This window comes from Annulohypoxylon maeteangense (assembly GCF_022496945.1).
Source record: "Annulohypoxylon maeteangense strain CBS 123835 unplaced genomic scaffold GGS22scaffold_20, whole genome shotgun sequence".
Taxonomy (NCBI): Eukaryota; Fungi; Ascomycota; class Sordariomycetes; order Xylariales; family Hypoxylaceae; genus Annulohypoxylon; species Annulohypoxylon maeteangense.
The window spans coordinates 373,558-388,292 of record NW_025953267.1 but is presented as its reverse complement, the minus strand read 5'-3'; the positions used below and the strand labels follow the sequence as shown (position 1 = coordinate 388,292).

Below are 14,735 nucleotides of genomic sequence, written 5' to 3'. Positions count from 1 at the left end.
GGGATGTTACGTATCAAATGTACCTAGATATGTTATCTCATCTGGATGACGATGAGTTTCCAATAAGAAGACTAGTAGTAGTAGTTCATCTATTCTATCATGTAAATACACTTTCGTAATGGACAAGTGCTAATTATATTGGATTGGGTTGAGCTGTTCTTGATTCCGTCTATTTGGTATCTGTCTATGAGATTGTCAACAAACACGCTGACATGAAACTCTATGCGATAGCAATAACTAGAACTTTGCGGGTATCAGTCATTCGGCTTTACCATCAGCAGCACCCTCTCTCTCGTCCCCTTCGTGCTCCGAGATGAACTTCTCCGCTTCTAAAGCAGCTTGGCATCCGGAACCTATCATTTTTTGAAAATTAGTATTGGGACAGTAGAAAATCATAAGTTGAGTGACATACCTGCGCTAGTAATAGCCTGTCTATATCTCTTGTCTTGTACATCACCAGCTGCAAATACGCCCTCAACACTTGTTAATGGAGAGCCGGCCTTGGTGATGATGTAGCCCTCTGAATCGGTTTCTAATTGACCCTTAACCAAGGTCGTGGCCGGGTCGTGGCCGACAGCATAGAAAAGACCATTCGCCTCGATAAGCTGTCGCTTTCCAGTGACCGTATCTTCGATAACCAAGTGGGTCATAACTTTATCATCACCCTTAACTTCGACGCCTCGGGTGTTGAATCTGACGGTGACCTTGGGATGTTTCAATAACCGTTGGGCCATAATGCTGCTAGCACGGAGTTGATCCTTTCGCACCAAAACCGTAACGTGGCTACCGTATTTCGTCAAGAAAGTAGCCTCTTCAGCAGCGCTGTCCCCGCCACCGATGACTACTAGGGGCTTATTCCGGAATATTGGGACAGCACCATCGCAGACTGCGCATGCGCTGATACCATTCTGCCAGTATTGCTCCTCTCCAGCAAGACCCAATCGCCTTGCAGAAGCTCCCGTAGCAATAATGACGGTATCCGCAGTGTGTACATCACCGAGGGCCCATTCAGTCTCATACTTGAATGGTCTAGAGGAAAGGTCGAGTTTCGCAACGGTCTCGGTGACGATCTTGGTTCCGAATCGCTCTGATTGTGCTCGCATAGCATCCTGTAACAGAAATATATGATTAATATGGTTGACATATAAGTATGTTTAGTGCGGAAACAAGAGACCCACCATCAGCTCACTACCCATAATACCCTTAGGGAAGCCGGGGAAGTTCTCAATCTCGGTTGTGGTTGTTAATTGACCGCCAGCAGCGATACCATTTGCCATGAAACCCTCGTAGAGAACCGGGTTCAGCTCAGCGCGGGCGAGGTAGATGGCAGCCGTGTGGGCGGCAGGCCCGGAGCCGATAATGACGACCTTGCTATGCATTTTCCTAGTTGTTATCTTTGGAATCTGACTTGACTGCTTTGTGTAATTCTGAAAACCAGCAGAGGCGAGGGCTGCTACTGAAATTCCGGATGCGCCAGCGCAAAGTCTACTTGTTATTTTTCGGGAAAACACTTTGATGGTATTTTCCTCGCCGATTGACGGGTCAAGTGGGTATATGTATAGGTTGGACTTGAGAGGAAGGGCGACTTGGCGGATCGAGTATGCGGTAGTCTCGGAGGTGTTTCGGAAGGGGCAGGTCTAAACGTCGAGGCTATCGTTAAATACTGGGCTCCGGGGCTATTGTGGGCTTGTGATAATGGCATGAGACTTTAGGAAACACCTTTAGTCACGAAGTCGCCAGTCTGGACTTTAGTAAGACGGTTTTGAAATCTAGGATAATTATTTCAAATGCGGCTCTACATGTAGTTCCGAAAATAGATCAAATTTGGAATAATGTTTCTTATTTAGACTTGGAAGAGAAATTGACTTTGGTTCGTCAGCTTACTTGAATTTTGCTGGTGGTCTTTGGTTGGGTGCTTCTAGAACGCGAAAAAAAAACGAACCCCGCATTATTCAGCAACACGCAGATGATCCGGACCGGAGCTGACTCGAGACACCCCACCAGAAGCGATTACTTAATCGGATGCTTACTAAGAGAATGTGCTGACCTAATTCAAGTCTTCTCGTTGATGTTCAATTGCGACATTTCTGAAGGTATGATGCTATCATTCCCACCCAACTTTATATATCGATAACCACCAGAGTGCAAGTTAAGAGGTTGGATAAAATGAAATATGATTCGTCCTTCGATACTGCAGTTGAAATAGTAGTACCATATACGAGAAGGTAAAAAAAGAGTTTTTAGAACTATTGGTTTTTTACCTATACGAAAGTTGATTAATTACATAAGCAATTAGTCCCTGGCATATCCCTCGTCGTCACGACCCTGGACTCGCCATTTCTGTGTAGCCCTAGGAGAAGGCGTAGATTACCTAGGAAAGACTGGTCTAGTTCCGTACCCCTGAATTTTTTTTAAAAAAAAGAAACGGTGTTTTTATTATCTGAGATTTTTCTGCGAAATGCGTCTGTCTTAGTCTGTACCAACTTGAAAAGGACTGCGAAGGATACGCTGATAACCTTAAATGATCAACTATATTTTAGGGGGGTGGGGAGCCTACATCCCAGTTCAGTGCCCTAGAAGCTGCTCCAAGATGTGACGTAGCTAGGTACTTGTCGACATTTAGTAGGTACCTGGTACCTAGGTAGCTACATACCTAACTATACCTATGCACATGACAGATAGCAGATGCGAGATCATATACATTTATTATCTAATAAAACAATTAACCGGCAAATTGATTGAATAGTATAAATTAACGGGTTTCGATATTAATAACTCCCTTGCACATACTCTAAAAGTTCTTGGTTAGAACCTTAAGGTTCCGTAATCGCTTTATTCTCGATGGTCCCGCTTTTTGGTCTGATGGCAAATGGATATTTCAATTCCTTCATAGGTACCTAGTTCGGTCGTTCGGGGAGACATTATGGACTCTTCATTGTCAACATACTAGACATCGAAGCCCTTGGGAACGCTATCCATGAACGATGGCACCGCAACAGGATATTCCAGTTGCAGCTAACGTACTTGGTGTAAGTGCTACCTCGATACAAGTAGGCATTGATAACTCATCTTAGGTGTAATTGTTAGACAATTGGTACAATCCTTTGGTGCATACAAACGATACCTCAAATAGTAAGAGTGCCCTATATGGCTGTCTCATTTCTAAGACCACATGCTAACGAACATGCTCTAGTGGACTAATTGGAGGACTAAAAAGACTGATGGCTTACCTGGCTCTATGATGTACCTATGGGCTCTGTGTGGCGTGCCTTTTGGGGCCTATAATATCGCACAGAGGTTCAATTACCCTCTACAGGTACAGCCACAGGCCTTTATGGCACTATGCCTTGTAAATTGGTGTCAGATACTGCTATACAATAGCAAGTACACCCTTTGGAAGGTCATTCTTATAGGCCTGGCTAATGCCGCAGTCTTTGCGGGGGTCCAAGCGGCATTGATCTTAACATTACAGGTACTTTAGACAAAATCTTAACTTTTGATTTTATAGGATATTTGCTAATTTAATCCAGCCATTATATGATGCCGGAAACGATACAGGAGTCTTGGTAGTTGGTATTGTTGCCAACATTCTCCTAGCAGCTGGCTTGTTGCCACCGTACGGAGAAATCTGGAAACGCAGAGGAAGAGTTATTGGGATCAATTTCATCTTTCTCTCAATGGATTGGTTCGGTGCATTCTTTTCTCTCATGTCACTTGGTATGCACTCCATCTTTTGACGATTCGGGCGCTCTTGTATCTTACTAAACTCCATCAGCTGCTCAAAACAGCTTTGACATCTTAGGTGGCGTATTATACATCGTATGGTAAGTAACCCACATCACTCAGTCAATTTAATTGTGGAATCAATATTTCCGCAATTATTCTGACTCGTCAAATAGCATAGTACTAGAAACCGGGATATTTATTTCGCATATCATCTGGTTATTCCGCACCCGCAAACTGAGGAAGGAGGCGGCATCGAACGGGAAGACTTTTGACGATATTATGGCTGAGCATGAGGAGCAGGGCATACCTTTCAAATTTTCTGAGCGTAAATTCCTAAAAAAGAATAACGAGAAGCAAAATGATGATGTAGAGATGGGCGTTACCAGAGACGATACGAAATCAAGAAGCGAGGCGCAGCAACGGTTAGACGTCGGGGATGTCCACGATCACATCCCGGCATTAGGAACCCAGGCCAAGGAAGAAGATCCATAATATTGCACATTCCGTTACTAAATAGAGCTAAATCAAAACATAAAGGTGAGATATCTTGGGGTCTAAACGCAACGCAAGCCAAATTATTCGTGCCTCATTACTGGTATCCTCCATTATTTATCGCCCAGCCCAGTTAACCCGTAATCACAAATTATCCCTCAAACCCGGTACCGGCCAAGTTTACTCTACGGACGGTCCCTTACCCTCGACCTTCAAATCCGCACCCTTACCACCATACTCGGTAGGAATCTTGTCGCCAAGGCCGGGGACTTTGCTCTCGCCGAATTCCTTGGATAGAGCTCCGCCGTTAGACATGGGATGGAACTTCTTGATGGTTTTAGGAGCGACGAACAGCTTCATAACACCGTACATGAAGCCCATGATGATAGGTACGTTGACGAAGAACTTCTCCTTAAGAAGCTCCGGATATCCCGTAGCGAAGACGCGGATGGTCTCGGTACTAGCAGCCTTGACCTGGGGCGACTGTCGTAGGAAGCTGATAGACTTGTAGTCGTGCACCTGGAAGATCTTGTAAGGGTCATAGTCAGCCGTGATGGGCTTCGTCGCTGTGGATAGTGAAAGCTCCTGCACAGCTAGCTCCATGAGCGCGACACGCCAATTGATAAATCTAAGATACGAGTTAGATGAATTCCACATATAAACAAGAAGGGATGAATACGAAGGGCAATGTGGATTTGGGGGATGTAACTCACTCTTCAAGGTTACCGAACGTCTCCTCCATAGACTTGACGCCGCCATAGATATTCCAAGTGAAGACTTCCTTAGCTTCGGGATTCTCCTCAGCAGCTTTCTCATCGCTGGCAAAATACTTGGTGACGTAGCCTAAACCCTCGAACTTAGCCTTCGAATAGCTCTTCTTGATGAGCTCTAAGGGCTGGAGCTTGGCGCGCCATTCTAGGGTCTTGGTAAGTTGTTCTTTGGCTTTGACGAGATCGCCGTCGTTGGCATTTAGGTACTTCTGTAGCACAATCTGGCTGGGAACATGAGTGGCGGGATTGGCTAGAGTGACGCCCCAAATTTCGGGGTGAGACTGAGCCTGCACGGTTTTCCAGAGCTTTTGGATGGGAGTCGTGGACTCGTCGGCTTTAGGTGCTTCCGGCTTGGGGGCTTCAGCTTTGGGAGCTTCGGGATTACTTGTTTGAGCTTCGGCCATGGCTATGAACTTTCTGTAGGTACTTTTAACGTCAAATAAGATGAATTTGAGATTTTATGTATCGAAATTGATGTTTTCCGAGGACTCGGCGATGAGATAAAAGGATTATGAAGGAAGGCAGAAAGGTAAGAGCTTCCGCACGGACATCGTGTTAAGGTGGTTGTTCGAAGCTTCCCCGATTAGGATAAGATGAACCATCTGATAAAGCAGGGGCGCGGGTAGCTGCAACCTAGTGACGTACGCCGACTACCGATGATTAACCGATGGGCTCCTACTTACGGTTTGCTTTCTAGGAACGCTTAATCAGCTACACATTTGATCAACCATATCCTTCTTCTCAAAAACATAACAATCTCAACGCATTCTATGGGCTCTTAAATATAATGAACATATGGGATATCTAATTCGCTAATGAAATAGTTCAGCTTGACCTGGCAGCTTGATACGATGACATGATGGTGCGGTCGTTATAGAGTACCCACCGAAATGTAGGACCTAAGTATCTCATGTGAGGATCAACTAAGAGACGAGATGATTCAGGGAATCTTCTATGCCAGGTTCCTCCCACAGGAAGGTAGGAAATCTCATTTTGATTTCACTGCCGTACAGTCTATTTCTATTTCATCTTAAGAAAAAAAAAACTGTCTATCCAAAGTTATTAAGTCATAGATCTCCCTCATATTTCCTCTCATCTCAATCCGCCGCTTCTCTCATTTTCACATAACCCTGTACTCACCCAACCTAGGAACCAAAATCGTAGCGCAATCACCACCAGGATGCATCGTAGCCACCACATACACACCACACCTCAAGCCGCCCCTAGTCGACTTCGACATAATCCAGGAGTACATAATCCCGCGCAAAGCCTTCTTCAACCGCTTCATGACGGTCAACTCTCCGGACAACAAATACAGCATCCTCGGCTTCCCAGTATCCATCCCAGACGAGCGATACCACCGCAACGAATTCATCTTCAACTTCGGACTAGTCGTCGAATCCGACTGCGACCAAATCCCCTATGAGCGACTCGTCCGACGTCTCGCCGTGACCTTTGCCGAAATGGAGCGGCAGCACGGGTACCTCAGCTCCGGCACCACCACGATCCCCACATGCACCCTGACCCCCGAAGACTCCGGGCGGCGGCCCATAGAATCGCTTTTAGAAATCGTCAAAGAAGACTTAAACAACTACGGCGAGTGCATGATCCCCGTCGACGACGCCAACACGCTCAACATGAAACTCTTCCCGTACCATGCCTCCCCGCCACCGGTGCGGGGATGGCACGTTCCGGTGCCGAAGATGAAGCTCGCGGACATCGTCGACGCGACCTGGGATTTAACTCTGCAGAAAATCATCCCGCACGTCGACGGCGTGAACGACGTGCGGCGCATAGCCTGGCTTGCCGATGTGTCGTTGCCGCTGACGCAGATCGCGCTGCAGCATTTACTGTATTACGACACCGTGCTTCTGCTCGATATGTTTTTCTTCGGGAGCTGTTATGCGCCGAGGCCTGGGGTGCATGATTTCATTGCGAACAGGGATGGGCTGGTCGATGAGTGTGCGGGGTATGTGTGTATCAGCAATCCGATACCTGCGGCTAAGGGAGGGAGCGGTGCGGGTGAGCCTTCCGGGGCAAGTGGTGATGGTGCGGCTATTAAAGACGCGGTTGATGCGGCGAGTGTGGCAGGGGGTCAGCAGCAGGGCGTATCGAATTACCAGCTGATTAAGCTGATGACGACCTTCTGCGCGGGCCGTAGTGTTATGGAGTGGATTAAACTGCACCAGGACTCCGGGTTCGACGTGCTGCGACATATAGACGTGCGGCGGCTAGTACAGTTCGGGGTGATCAAGGGGCTGCTGTATCGCGTACACAAGTACGTCGTATCGAAGCAGGTACTGGAATCACTGGCGACGGGACGGCGGGTCGTTCCAGGCGGCGATGACCGAGAGGAAGATTCGTTGTTAAGATATGCGGATGGGTCTCATTGTTTTGATCAGATTATCACCGAGCAGAATATGACGGATGGCGAGATCATGAAGAAGTTAAAGAGTCTGGGATCAGGAGATATGACTGTGTTCTATCGATAAGGACATTAGTCGGTGACCTGTAAGATCTTTGCGAAGTTGTAACAGAGGCCTAAATAGAAAATAGCAGACAACTATGATAACCCTGTAGATATAGGGAATGTATCACTACACCAGATATAAGCACCAAATAAAGTAGAATCAAGCTAACTTGGGATGTGTATATTGTACAGCTAAGTTACAACTAGGCTATGTCGATCCTAAACTTTTGGTACCAGGTAGGTATCTATCTGATAATTTGTGAATTTGCGACCCGTCCTATTCCTCAGGATCTCTCTCGCGCGACTCCGTTTCCTCCCAAGGTAGCTTTCTCCCTGCAAACTTATATTTTTCCAACTCCTTGTGGGTCCTCGCGAGCACTTCGTCGATAGCTTCTGTCTTACTCCTAGCTGATGGTGGTCCGCGCCGCAAGAACGGCCGTAGAGCTTGCTGTAAGATCTGCTTCGCGCGGTTTTGCGGGATATTTGGGCCGGGCGTCTCTTTGCCGTCTGACCACATCTTACTATTATCCGAATACAATTCCTCCATGCGATTTAAGACTTCACTTTTTGTATCAGGATCGTCCGTTAGACCTTCGGACTCGGCCGCCTTCTGTAGCGCCTGTCTCAACACCCGGACTCTACCCGTGCCCGGTTCGCCGGGATATATCATGCCGCTCTGTTCCCATTCCTCGTCGCTAACCATTTCGATGACCCGGACGAAGTGTTTCCCTCGTCGTAGGATCAACATCTTTTTATCTATTAGGTAATTTTGAGTGTCCTCGGTGAACCAATTCTTGACCGGTGTGAAAGCCAAGTCACCATCTCTCATAACTCGATTGTAAGGATTAGGGTTTGTACCGGGGGCACCGCCAACGTAAGCTCCCTGGTGTTTTGTTAGGCGGTGGGCATCGGAGGTGCTCTCGGCCAGACCAGCAGCAAATAGAATACGCGATATTGATTTGCCCAAAATCAAAGACCTGGGGAGCTTAATATCGATTTGGAATGCCGCAGCCAGAGAGCTCACCGCTGGGGTGTTTTTGGATGGGTATTGGGTTACTACGGTATCGCCTTTTGAAAACAGGCCTTTATGTCGGTCTTGGGTGTTTTGGGCCTCTTTCATTGAGTGTACTAGCGCGACCACCTCAAAAGCAAGTATATGCTGGGCATGGCGCTTGGGGGGATCCTCTTTATGCTTCTCTACGATCTTAGTAATCTCTTCCAGGGGAAGGAAAGTAAAGAGCTTCAGTAATCTCTCAACATCATCATCCGGGCGTCGCATCCAGTAGCCGTATAGGTCGAAGGGGCTTGTCATAAACGGGTCAAGCCAGATGGCATTGCCAGCAGACTTTCCAAATTTATTGCCAGCGGAATCGGTCAAAAGAGGAGTGGTAAATCCGACGGGATTATTCAAAAGATCGTCAGGGAACGCCTCAGGCGTATTGGAGTAGCTGTCTCGTATGTATTTGAGCGATTCCACACCAGAGACGATATTCCCATATTGATCAGAGCCACCAATCTGCATTCGAACACCGTTTCTTTTAAACAGCATCCAGAAGTCCCAAGCCTGTAGCAAGGGGTATAGGAGTTCATCGAGCGACATACCCTCCCCCTTTTCCATCTTGTTCTTGACGGTCTCACGTGAGAGCAAAGTACTTAATCGCACTTTACGGAAAAGCCGACCGGTGATCTCCGTAAATGGCAGACTGCTGTACCATATTGAGTTGTTATAGAGAGCACGGCTCCAGACTTTATTCTCTTTTTCGTACCCGTGACGCGCGGCCATGGTCTCAAGATTAATCCATAGACGCTTTAATTGATAATGTGCCTTGGTGATGTTCCTACTTATATCAGCTGAACTCATATTTCCACGACTTTTTAACCGGCCCGTAGGATCACCAATTTTGGCTGTGGCACCTCCTATTAAGCTGATAACTTTGTAGCCGTTTATGTACATCCAGAAAAGGGGCATCAGAGGTAGTAAGTGGCCGATGTGGAGAGATGCTGCGGTAGGATCGATTCCGACATAAGCACCTATTCTTTCACGCCTCATAAGCTCGCTAATTTGTTCATCGGTTCCGGCGATATCTTTAACGTAGCCACGCTCTTTGAAGGTATCCCAAAGATGTGGCAGCTTTCCCTCTCTAATCAACTCGGCTCGCTCATCCCAACGCCTTGCGGCCTCTTCCCGTCTTGCTAAAACTTTTAGAGATATACATCTAGTCTGTTGTCGTCTTCCAGCAAAGGATTGTAAAAGGGATCTTCGGCAGAGTGTCGACGACGAGCCGTAGACACTCGGGAAAGGTATCCCGCGCAGCATCTTGATATGCGGCGCAACGGCCGGAGTGCAATTGTTGATGGAAAAGTAAAGATTGAAGATGTACAATGGGCTAAAAAGAACCCCTTTGATCTAGATTTCAAAACATATCTACCTCTTGACGGGAGGTATCATATATGTTCTCTTGGTGAAGACGGGTAGACATTGAAGCTTCTGCAAACTGAAAACCGCAAACTGAAAACTTGAACAGTTCAAAAACGAAAGTTTTAGTGGGGCTTCTGTACAACCCACTCCTTATCAGTTTATGGCCGACACTGATAAGGTACCTGGGTACTTCTCATCTAATCTACAGATCTGCTCCCCAAATCCTCATTACATAATACAGAATCCACATATTTCCCGGCCAAACACAACCAATCACAAGTAACTTATTTGTTCGGTCCTCGGCAATTAAACCCAAACCTTTGATCAAATGCATCATCGTCACTTTTCTCAATTCTCAATCTAGCTATTTTCTCCCTCCCCTCGACAAGACCATTGAATCAAGGAAATCTAGAGCTAGAGGAATTGTTAAAAGCCACAATCTTCGACGAAGATCTCTCCCCTCTCAATGGCCTCCATAATCCGCCCGACGCTGCTTCGGCAGACAGCCCTAGCCGCTTCGACCCGGCGAGCCGCAACCGCCACCTTTTCCAGCAAGATGATCCGACCTACGATCGCGAACGATGTCGCGCGCATTGCCGCCTTCCATGCTTCTAGCCGAAGAAGTCTATTACCTCCAGGGCCTCGTATGTTACATCATCGCATTACAGTTGAAGCCGTGTCAATATGCTAACAGAATGCGCGCGCAGAGGTGATTAAGGGAACCGGTATGCGCTTCTTTATTCCCCGTCGACCGATATATCCCGAGTAGATTATCTAGCACAGAGAGGCCAAGAACAACAACAACAGACCCCAAAAGACTAACATACCCGTATAGTCAACGACCCAGCGCCTGTCCCGCATGCAAGCCCCACCCACGGCTCCTACCACTGGACCTTCGAACGCCTCGTCGCCGTCGGCATCATCCCCTTAACCGTCGCGCCCTTCGCCGGTACATCATTAAACCCAGGTTTAGACGCGATTCTCTGTTCGCTACTCCTAGTTCATTGCCATCTTGGCTTCCAGTCCGTTCTAATCGATTACATTCCCACTGGACAATACCCGAAGTCCCGCAAAATCTCTATGTGGCTCCTCAACGCCGCCACTGCTCTAGCCGGTATTGGTCTATACGAGTTCGAGACCAATGACGTTGGGTTAACCGAAGCCGTGAAGAGAGTTTGGAAGGCTTAGATCGGAGAAATGGAGATGGAATGAATATAGGTCTAATCAGGCCAATACAGCGACGGGCACAACATAAGCAACGACAGCAATTGAGAAGATATCAGTAGTACCAGGAGATGAAGAAAAGGGTGTAATCATGTGTAAAGCTACACATGTAGCACAGCACCATGGATTCCTTTGTGTTGGGTGAAGCGCGTTGCTAGGAAGAGTTCGGACTAGGTCCCAGAAGCAAGGACTACTAGCAGCTCATCCGTGTATGTACGACCAGTTTATATATAAACTTTCATCAACCTGTTATATATATCTATGTGTCTGATGATTATGGTACGAGGCCTGGGATGAAAACCGTGCCTCATGGACCGAGCTTCTTCGAGGCCCCAGCTTCTTATCCAAGACCCCCGTCCATACTAATCTCTTTGGAAATACGTCAAAGACACCGCATGAAATCATATCACTCAAGCCAAACCCAAACGCCAAAAGTATCACCGTGAATAGCCTACAGCACAACTACCTACACGGATAGCCAGGCCACCCCCTTATTCTGTACAAGGGAACCACATCCAGTCAGTCTTACTCCCCTAATGGTCATCAGCACTCCCATCCCTCTTCGCAAACCTCGCGCCAAGGCCGCCTATATCCCGTCTAAAGAACTTCCCAAAGTTCTTTAGATTCTCGTTGATACTCGCCGCATTATTTCCCGTCCCGCTCCCACTTCCGCCACCACCGCCCTCCTCGTGCCCGGCCGGCGTTCCTATCCTCTCGACGCCATCTCTAGCCGCATTCAACAATTTCTCGCCTAGACTCGCAGCATCGAACCTTTGCGCGGCGGTAGATAGTGCGGCAGCCGGACGGTCGATGCTCATGAGATTCAGGTTCCCGGTCCCAACACCTACGCCGCCGAGTCCAGGGGCTGTCATAAGCGGAGTAAGTAGGGGGCTCTGCGCAGCGAGCTTAGAGCCTGCGCCAGGCCCGTCGCGGTGGATACCGAATAATTCCATGAGGTGACCCTGGTCCTGCTTTCGGATACCCTTGAGTTCGAGGACCTTGCGGAAGTTGGTGTCGGAGCGGTCGGCTATGTGGATCAGGTACGCCTGAACGAGGCCTTCGGGTGGGCTAGGGCGGACCTGGAGGGTCTTGAGGAGAGGGTCGATGCGCGTCATTGTTGCGTTGACGCGCTTGACGAAGCCTGCTGGGGGGACGTACGGCTGTGGGGGTTGTGATGAGGATGGGTTATGGTGCGAGAGGAGGGTTTCCAGGGCTTTGGTTAGGACGTATTTGTCTAGTAGCATTTGCTCGGCGCCGACTTCAGAGATGGGCCTACATTGGACGATAGTGATGATGTATGTATTTGCTAGATGCTCCACTAGCTTGTCAGCGAAGGCGCGTGCGTATTGCTGCTTGACTACGACGGCAAGAATTTCCTCTGTCTTAGCATTGATGTGTGTGACTAGCTCGCCGACATAAGAGCTCTGGTCGCCAACGCTTTCCATCTTACTCCAGTTCGTATTTTTCATCTCGCGCCAAGCACCTTCACAATGTGCCTCAACTTTGTTAACCAAGGCTATAACTGCGGCGCTGGCCACGCCCAAGAACGCATCGGCCTGTGATGATAAATCTACCTTCGATACAAACTCATTGTCGATTCGTTTCCTAATATTCTCTTCGAGCTGTCCTGTGTTGGCATGCCAGAAATCCGCGGTGTTCAATACTAGAATTATATCATGGAGAGATGTCCCTGTCTGCGTAGGTCTCTGCAGGATCGCAAGTAGCACTTGTTGCGCATATTCGTCTAGATATTTAGCTAATATCTTCGCCAAGTCCAACAATCGTTCGCTTGTCGAAAGCTTAGCGCACTGGGAGAGGGTAAGTTTGTAAAAGTGGAAGAGCTCGATCGCAGAACTAATGACGGCTTGTGTAGAGAATTCTTCGTCGGCAGGTAGTAGGGGCTGGGCTTTGTATCTAGGCATCATAGCTGCCAGAGCCTTGTCTTGGGATTCTACCCATAGACTAAGATATGGTTCGAATGCGACGGATATTGACCCGTTAAAGCTCTGTGTCCTCTCATCCGCTGAACTAATTGTGTCGATACTCGCTCTCGGCTCATTAGAAAACCTCCGTTCAAGAGTCTGTTCAAAGTCCATGGTCTCTTGAAGACAACCCAGTAGCAGGTTAACATCGATCTTAGCGCCGCCCATAGTTCTCATGCTCTTCTCTAGGATGCCCTTGTAGTCGTCTCGCGTGCCGTCGCAGAAAGCCATAGCGAGAGTCTCGCCAACCCTCCAATGCGGTGGGAAGATGCCAGAGTGTTCTTCTTCATAACCCTTCACCATCCTCTTGAACCACGCATATCGTCTTCCGATATTGTCCAAACTGCCGGCCTCGTCGTTGCCCCTGAAAACCTGGCGGTACTCTCTTAGCTCAGTATTCACATACCACGTCACTAATCTTGCCCTCGCATTTTCTCCAAGCGCATCCATGACTCCACAAGCCTCGACCAGCGTCGCCTTCCTAGAGCCAACTTCTCCTTTGGCGAATGCTATCTCGAAGTCTTCGCATACTTGTTCCAGCAGCTCCCTCTGTAGCTCGCCGACGCCTCGGCTCAACGTGGCAATTTGGTCGATGCTTCTGTAGCTGTTGAAGTGGCGCATGAGCTGTAGCACAGCCTGTAGCAAGCTGGCACACTCTCTATACTGTCTTGTCTTAGCCAAGCCCCTAAGCTGTTCGTACGCTGTGGTCAACATTTGTAGGCGCTTCAACGCCGTCATGGACAGTGTGAGGTTCCGTTTCGTGCCATCTAGTCGCTTAATGTCGGCAGTCATAGATGTGATATTCTGCTCGGTCTGTATAGCGCGCGAGCGCACTGTCTCGATCTTCTTAAAGAGACCTGCTAGCTCGGCCTGGGCGGATTGCATGCGTTCGAGGGAAGAGTCGGGGCCGTAGGCCTGAGCTGTCTGTAGGCTCGAGATCTCGGCGGAGAGTTCATTATGTTGGGATTGTAGTGTTGAAGATACTCGACTTATGGAGGATACGGTTGAAGGATGGGAAAAGAGAAGGTTGAGATGCTGAATAGGGTTATAGTAAGCTAGCCTTATATGTTAGCTACCTAGTCAGGAGATTCATTTCCTATATGGTCTATATGGACTATATTGAAGCCGATATGACCAGATTTAGGGAGAAGAGGATAAACTTACCATCATCTAAGGACGGCGGCTCAGATGCGATGCCGTTCATCTTAAGCAGTACAAAGCAGTGTTATACCATAGCATCAGGTCGTTCAACAGTTCCAAGCTTAGTTGTCATCATCTAATTGGGAGAATTGTGAGCTAAGAATCTAAGACAGATGATGAAGCTCGAGCGTCGCGTACGTACCTAGGTACCTTAGGTAAGACGAGTTAATTGACCGGGGCAGCAGGGATTGAAGGTGAAATAGATTGTCACGTGCCAGTATTTTATCGATAAAAGGTGTACATTCTTCACCTTAGTCACCTTTCTCCACCCTGCAGCTACGGGATGGTCCGGACCAATTAAAAACATGATCACTTTAACTTCATTTATCACTTCGGTGAGACAACCAATGGAATTCATCACCACATTTATATCTTACGTTATGCCACCCGGAGTTATACACCCAGGTACTTCTCTTAATAATCGAAGACCTTTATGATCTACCGAAGATAAT

At 47.9% G+C, this 14,735-nt stretch overlaps 7 protein-coding genes across 7 annotated transcripts; 3 read left to right on the top strand and 4 right to left on the bottom strand.

Moving 5' to 3' along the window:
* Positions 1–45: 45 nt before the first annotated feature.
* Positions 46–1,897, bottom strand: GGS22DRAFT_73466 (thioredoxin reductase). The gene is made up of 3 exons (XM_047967944.1): positions 1,179–1,897; positions 413–1,109; positions 46–353 (listed from the first exon to the last, which is right to left on the bottom strand). The coding sequence occupies exons 1-3, from the start codon at positions 1,377–1,379 to the stop codon at positions 259–261; spliced, it is 993 nt and encodes a 330-aa protein (XP_047815139.1). The 5' UTR covers positions 1,380–1,897; the 3' UTR covers positions 46–258.
* A 1,087-nt stretch (positions 1,898–2,984) lies between these two features.
* On the top strand, positions 2,985–4,218 carry GGS22DRAFT_197053 (PQ loop repeat-domain-containing protein; the record flags this gene model as incomplete). Its single annotated transcript, XM_047965929.1, has 5 exons — positions 2,985–3,029; positions 3,194–3,472; positions 3,531–3,717; positions 3,776–3,824; positions 3,900–4,218. The coding sequence occupies 5 exons, from the start codon at positions 2,985–2,987 to the stop codon at positions 4,216–4,218; spliced, it is 879 nt and encodes a 292-aa protein (XP_047815138.1).
* GGS22DRAFT_172882 (CRAL/TRIO domain-containing protein) lies at positions 4,200–5,562 on the bottom strand. The gene is made up of 2 exons (XM_047962839.1): positions 4,932–5,562; positions 4,200–4,846 (listed from the first exon to the last, which is right to left on the bottom strand). Exons 1-2 carry the CDS (start codon positions 5,390–5,392, stop codon positions 4,399–4,401), a joined length of 909 nt encoding a protein of 302 aa, XP_047815137.1. The 5' UTR covers positions 5,393–5,562; the 3' UTR covers positions 4,200–4,398.
* A 150-nt stretch (positions 5,563–5,712) lies between these two features.
* Positions 5,713–7,590, top strand: GGS22DRAFT_172881 (nitrogen permease regulator 2). The gene is made up of 2 exons (XM_047962838.1): positions 5,713–5,966; positions 6,138–7,590. Exons 1-2 carry the CDS (start codon positions 5,924–5,926, stop codon positions 7,478–7,480), a joined length of 1,386 nt encoding a protein of 461 aa, XP_047815136.1. The 5' UTR covers positions 5,713–5,923; the 3' UTR covers positions 7,481–7,590.
* A 34-nt stretch (positions 7,591–7,624) lies between these two features.
* On the bottom strand, positions 7,625–9,954 carry GGS22DRAFT_172880 (uncharacterized protein). The gene has a single exon (XM_047962837.1). The coding sequence runs from the start codon at positions 9,773–9,775 to the stop codon at positions 7,736–7,738; it is 2,040 nt and encodes a 679-aa protein (XP_047815135.1). The 5' UTR covers positions 9,776–9,954; the 3' UTR covers positions 7,625–7,735.
* Positions 9,955–10,204: 250 nt separating this feature from the next.
* On the top strand, positions 10,205–11,366 carry GGS22DRAFT_172878 (CybS-domain-containing protein). Its single transcript, XM_047962836.1, has 3 exons — positions 10,205–10,521; positions 10,585–10,602; positions 10,713–11,366. Exons 1-3 carry the CDS (start codon positions 10,344–10,346, stop codon positions 11,063–11,065), a joined length of 549 nt encoding a protein of 182 aa, XP_047815134.1. The 5' UTR covers positions 10,205–10,343; the 3' UTR covers positions 11,066–11,366.
* On the bottom strand, positions 11,364–14,392 carry GGS22DRAFT_73447 (Vps53-like protein). The gene is made up of 2 exons (XM_047967942.1): positions 14,248–14,392; positions 11,364–14,138 (listed from the first exon to the last, which is right to left on the bottom strand). Exons 1-2 carry the CDS (start codon positions 14,285–14,287, stop codon positions 11,635–11,637), a joined length of 2,544 nt encoding a protein of 847 aa, XP_047815133.1. The 5' UTR covers positions 14,288–14,392; the 3' UTR covers positions 11,364–11,634.
* Positions 14,393–14,735: the final 343 nt, after the last annotated feature.